Source organism: Coturnix japonica, chromosome 2 (genome assembly GCF_001577835.2).
Source record: "Coturnix japonica isolate 7356 chromosome 2, Coturnix japonica 2.1, whole genome shotgun sequence".
Lineage (NCBI taxonomy): Eukaryota > Metazoa > Chordata > Aves > Galliformes > Phasianidae > Coturnix > Coturnix japonica.
Window position 1 is genome coordinate 134,603,849 of NC_029517.1, and position 6,140 is coordinate 134,609,988.

Genomic DNA, 6,140 nt, shown 5'->3' on the forward strand with positions numbered 1-6,140 from the left:
ATAGAGACAAACAGCGACACATAGAGACCCACAGTGACCTCATAGAGATCCATAGTGTCCCAGACCCATAGTGACCCCACAGAGATCCATAGTGACCCCATAGAGTTCCGTAGTGACCCCATAGAGTTCCATAGTGACCCCATAGAGATCCCCAGTGATCCATAGCATCCCATAGAGACCCATAGAGACCCATAGCAGCCCTGTAACCGCACCGTGTCCCACGGCAGCACCAGCTCACACAGCCCACTACCCCATCCTGATGCTGTGGCCTGGTAACACCATAAGGAATTGCCATCAGAACTGAAAATCTGACGCTAAAGTGCAGATCTCCAAGGTCACCCCTTTTGTTTTTAGAGCCTCTCAAACCTCGAGAGCCAGCGTTTGTATGTTGGGTGCGGGGCTGGGAGCTGCTCAGCATCTCTGTGCAGCCTGGTTCCCATTACAGAGCCCTGAACAAACCCAATAGAGCCAATAGGAAGGTGCAGACACATAAAGGCTCGAGCCACGGCTCTAACATGGCCATCCCTGAGAGTCCAGGCTCCTTCTGCTCCATTATTAAGTCCATGAGGCCTTTGAGAACAGACAAACACACGAGTCGAGGGCTGTTAACCAACCTTGTGCTTCATGGTAACAGAGTCCCAGGACATATCAATGCTTTTTATAGGTCCAAACGGGGCAAAGGCCTGACGAATGGTGTCTTCTCCCAGCTCATAGTATATGGAGCCCACGTACACGCGGCACATGATGGCCAAGGCGCGCTGCCTCTGAGCTGCCATCTGTATTGGAAAGAAGAACTGCCTGGTTAGATGGGGGGTGGCCGCGGACCTCGGGGCCTCCTTCCCTTCCTCCTTCCCTCCCCCCCCCCGTCCGTCCGTCCGTCCCCGTAGCTGTGACCCCACACGAGCAGCTGGTCGCTGTGCTGCAGCACAGCCCGGCACACACGCTCATAAGGAAGGATTTTCCTGCTGGAGCGGACAAGCCGTGCAGCTCAGCCCCGGGGCACTCCAATCTCTGCTGGGGGTCTGACACGTGGGAGCCTTAACTCCAACCCCAGCCACAAGGTCTGACCCTCCCCAGCGTCATCACATCTCCAGCAACGCCTGCAGGAGGAGGAAATCACTTCGTTGTAGGGCCGCCAACCCCCTCCTGGCAGCACAGGGCTCACTGCTACACACCACTGCAACCCCCCCCTGCTCTCTACCTGGCGGGGCAGCAGGAGATCCAGCACCGGGCACCACCTGGTTGCTCCCCCCCCCCTTAAAGACCCCCCCATCCTCCCATACAGCAAAGGAGCTGGAATTGGGAACCTCCTCCCACCCCATGGAGCATCACACACCACCTCCTCCATTATCCTCCTCCTCCTCCTCCTCCATCCTCCATCCTCCATCCTCCTCCTCCTCCTCCTCCTCCTCCCCTCCACCTCCCCCAGGCAGCAAGAGATCCAGCACCGGGCACCACCTGGTTACTCCCCCCCCTCCCCTAAAGACCCCCCCCATCCTCCCATACAGCAAAGGAGCTGGAATTGGGAACCTCCTCCTCCTCCTCCTCCCACCCATGGAGCATCACAGCCCCCTCCTCCATCCTCCTCCTCCATCCTCCTCCTCCTCCTCCTCCCACCCATGGAGCATCACAGCCACCTCCTTCATCCTCCTCCTCCATCTTCCTCCTCCTCCTCCTCCTCCCACCCCATGGAGCATCACACGCCACCTCCATCCTCCATCCTCCATCCCTCCATCCTCCATCCTCCATCCTCCATCCTCCTCCTCCTCCCCTCCGCCCCCCCCAGGCAGCAGGAGATCCAGTACTAGGCACCACTTTCCAAAAGGAAAAACAAGCAAACAAACATAAAGTAGGGAAAAAAAATAAAAGAAATAACTGAAAAAAAGTCCAAACGGGGCCGGTCGGTTGAGCGTGTGGTGCTAGTACTTCTCACTGCCTGGCGGTACTGGCTCAGATAGTGGAGCAGCCCTGAGCAGTTTCGGTGCAGACAAGGTCTCTGTGCTATTTCTCTTAAGTTATGCCTGAAAAACCTGATGACGAGACAAATCCAGACAGTTCTTAAAGCAGGGATCCCATCAGGCAGTGCCCTCCAATCAGGCAGCGCCCTCCAATATCTCACCCACATTGCAATGCTGCAATGGCTGATGCTAATTAACGTTATTTGAGGAAGATTCTGCCTCTAAAGTCCCAGCTTTGGCCAGCACGTCCTAGAGCAGAAGGGACGGCTCATAGGGGCAGCTCCCTATGACCAGACTGTCAGTGTGTTGGGGATGGGCACAGGGCCGAGCTGCTGCTCTGTATGGGATGGATGGGAGGCCCTGAAGCAGCGTGAAGCTTTGATGCCTCCCCCTTCCAGTTCTAAGCTTCCAGGCATGAAAGTGGGGAGAGCTGGACAAGCACATCACCCCATCACCCCCAATATAGCTGGCATGGACCAGCAGAGCCCATAACCCACACTGACAGCCCATGGGGTAAATATAGGGGTGCTCATGGACCAGCAGAGCTCATAACCCACACTGACAGCCCATGGGGTAAATATAAGGCCAGCAAGCCCAATAACCCACACTGACAGGCCCATGGAAATCTAGGGGTGTCATAAACCAGCAGAGCCCATACCCACACTGAAGCCCATGGGGTACAGTACAGGGGTACTAATGACCAGCAGAGCTCATAAACCCACACTGACAGCCCATGGGATAAATCTAGGGGCTGCTTATAAACCAGCAGAGCTTCATAACCGCCACAACTGACAGCCCAAATGGGGTAAATATAGGGGTGCTCATGGACCAGCAGAGCTCATAACCCACACTGACAGCCCATGGGGTAAATATAGGACCAGCAGAGCCCATAACCCACACTGACAGCCCATGGGGTAAATCTAGGGGTGCTCATGGACTAGCAGAGCTCATAACCCACACTGACAGCCCATGGGATCAATCTAGGACCAGCAGAGCTCATAACCCACACTGACAGCCCATGGGATCAATCTAGGGGTGCTCATGGACAGGACAGCACAGCCCTGCACCAGGCAGAATCAAACTCCAGCTCCTGAGCCTGTGTTTAATAAGAGCCTTGGGACGTTGCTTTTAAAGGCAGGAGATGATGCAGAACCAGCACTGCAGCCTCAGCTTTAACACAACAGCACTGGGAACTTGGGCTGGTCCTGCTGGTGCAGAACTGGAATCTCGAGCTCTAACACTCGAAGCTGATGGAAGCTTTAAAGGCAGGAGCTGAGATACCCCAATGGGAAGCTCAGACTGTGCTTCCTTCGGGTAGGGAGGGAGGGACCCTCACCAATGGGGGGCGTTGGACACAGCCTGGCTGCATTCCCAGCCTTCCTGATGGGCGGCTGCTGAGTAATGCACGGCCAAACTGCATGAGCTGCAGCACCAGGGAGGCAGGGATGAAAAGCAGGCAGGGACTGAGAGCAGGCAGGGATTGAAAGGAGGCAGGGATTGAGAGGGGGCAGGGATTGAGAGGAGGATCCCACCTCTGGGCTCTGCCCCATCAGCATCACTGTCCAAGTGCCCCCAGCCTGAAGGACGGACTCCTTACAGCAGATAACTCTGAGCCCAGTGAGCAATCAAACACCTCCCGTCCCGTTATCAATCTGCACTTCTCACCTGTTGCCCGTCTATTACTGAGCTATAGAACCTAAGCAGACCCTGGTGGGGTTAGAGCTCTAAACAAGCATCTGCCTCCGCTGCTAAAGGCTCCTTTGGCACAAGGGCTGGGAAACCGGCTGTGCAGGGCCCTGTTTGTGCTGCCTGCTCCTCTCCAGGCTTATCAGCATCGGCCGGTTTGATGCTGGCTGTGCTGCCAACACAGCACCCACCATCATGTGCTATGGGAGGGAAGGCAGCTCTATTGCAGGTTGTTTGGGCCAGATGGAACCATCTCAGCCCCACAGCATGGAGAATATGGAACCATCTCAGCCCCACAACATGGAGAATATGGAACCATCTCAGCCCCACAACATGGAGAATATGGAACCATCTCAGCCCCATAGCATGGAGAATATGGAACCATCTCAGCCCCACAGTATGGAGAATATGGAACCATCTCAGCCCCACAGCATGGAGAATATGGAACCATCTCAGCCCCACAGCATGGAGATACAGGCAGAGGAACCTTAGCATTGAGAGTGGAGCTTATTGCTCGCTCCCTGCAGCGCCCAGGGGGTGGATAACAACCAGCGGGAGCTCAGAATCATGGAGCCCCCGTGACAAAGAACTGCAGCACTAAAGAGACACAGGGGTGACGTGAGCAGCCCCGCAGGTCTGGCTCTTCCACCACGTGCGAACGTCCCGTATTCCCCTAAATGCGAGAACCACGTCACAGCTCGGCTACAGCCCGTCCGGAGCCGGCAGCGCCCCGGCCTTCCCCAGGCTCCTGCTGCCCTCGGTGAAGGAAATCGCCCAGTGGTGAGTTACCTTGGCAGTCAGATTTAGGCCGGGACCTCAGGACTGCAGCGTCCCTAGAAACGCGGCTCCCACAATGTGCCGGGTGTTGAGCACTGTGCGATATCTAAGGCTGGCTCTGCCAACTGACTCCAGGGCCCCAGCAGACTGCACCCAGCCCACGGGCTCTTCCTCTGGGGACTTTACACTTTGCCTCTGCTTGCTGCGCTGTCCGTAACGGGTGGGTAATGGGAGGGTTGTGCTGGCTTGAATTAAGAGCACGGTATCACCGCTACATACTTCCCCATTCTATAACCCTGACTAAGTGCCCGAGAAGAAGTGAATATGTCTATTGACCGATTGTAAAGGTGAGAGAGGATCTCCAAAGCCCATTGTCACTGCTGCCATCTGAAAGACAGTAAAGACAGAGTTCAGTCTGTTGGAGCTGAGCATACTACGGCTGTTTGTACAAACTCGAGCAGAGCGGCGGCACGGGGAACCTGCGCGAGAGGCCTCTCCTTCCTCGCGCCCAAGGACCGTCCATGGCTGGGACCCTGCGGATTCCAGGCCCCCGGCTCAGGGTGGAGCTGGGTCTTCTCCCAGGGGGGGACTCAAGGCAATAGTAACCTCTGCAACCACTGTCGTTGATTCGCCCCCAGCGTTTAAACAAGAAGCCCCTCAAACCGCAGCGGCCACTCGGAAACACGCACGGCCCTGACAGGCCGGAGCTGCCTAACGTGGCGAGCACATCCACGGTGACGCCGCATTAAATGCACCTGGAGCCCGTTATTACTTTGGGCCTCCCCACGAGCAGAGAGCAGCGGATGAGTTGGAAGCTGGGGCAGGAGGGAGACGGCAACGGCAGCTCGGGGGTCGGCAGCCTCAATTTCAGGAGCAGCCAATGACTTCCCAGCTGATGGGGAAGGGAAGGGGGCAGCACTAACAGCAGAGGAAAGGGGGAACCCTGCCCTGATATGGAAACGATGGTGGAAGGACACTGATCTCAGTAACCCCAAACACCATGTTAAGTGTAAGCTGGAGGGGAGACCCACAGCTAATTAATTAATTCTTTAGCTCCTGGTGTTTCAAGCAGTGTTTGGCCACTAACGGGACAGAAACTCTTAGTTTTCAATTTGAATATGTGAAAGTGGGGGGTCAATTTGTCCAGGTGAGCAAAGGGCGTTTCTTTATAGAGGGCTGAAGGCTGAAATACTTCGATTTCACTGTGGAAATAGAAGCGCTTGTACCTGGCTCCGGACACGCGTCAGGGCTGCGCTCTGCTTCTAAGTGTCAAAAGAAACTCCACCTTGTTGGGGAGAGGAGGACACACAGAGCGCCCGGGAAGGGCCCTCACCTGCAGGTTGGTGAGCTGCTGCTGCTGGTGGGCGATGGTTTGCTTCACCAGCACGCTCTTGATGCTCTGCTCCATCGCGTACTTCTTCGCCTGCGAGGAAATACAGGCTGTAACCACGAGGCAACACCGCGGAGCGAGGGGACGCCGTGTGAGCTCACACCATCACTGCCCACAGCCAGCAGCTGACAGCGGCGCCCTGTGCTGCCCCAGCCCTAAGCACTAATGCATGGGATGTTATGCAGCTGCTCGCTAACATCTCGGTGTTGCAAGGCCTGAAATGCAGCAAAACGCTTCAGAACAGGGTTGGACGGGATGGTCCTGCAGCAGGACGGGATGGACCTGCAGCGGGACGGGATGGACCTGCAGCAGGACGGGATGGACCTGCA

The 6,140-nt window shown here is 56.2% G+C and overlaps 1 protein-coding gene across 1 annotated transcript in view; it reads right to left on the bottom strand.

The window, feature by feature from the left end:
- PUF60 (poly(U) binding splicing factor 60) overlaps positions 1-6,140 on the bottom strand; it is a 29,138-nt gene that overhangs the window by 11,287 nt on the left and 11,711 nt on the right. Inside the window, exons 3-6 of the mRNA XM_032442605.1 lie at positions 5,755-5,844; positions 4,758-4,808; positions 611-776; positions 251-269 (exon numbers count right to left, since the gene is read on the bottom strand). Of these exons, the coding sequence (XP_032298496.1) occupies positions 251-269; positions 611-776; positions 4,758-4,808; positions 5,755-5,844 (326 nt within the window). The remainder of the gene's footprint in view (positions 1-250; positions 270-610; positions 777-4,757; positions 4,809-5,754; positions 5,845-6,140) is intronic.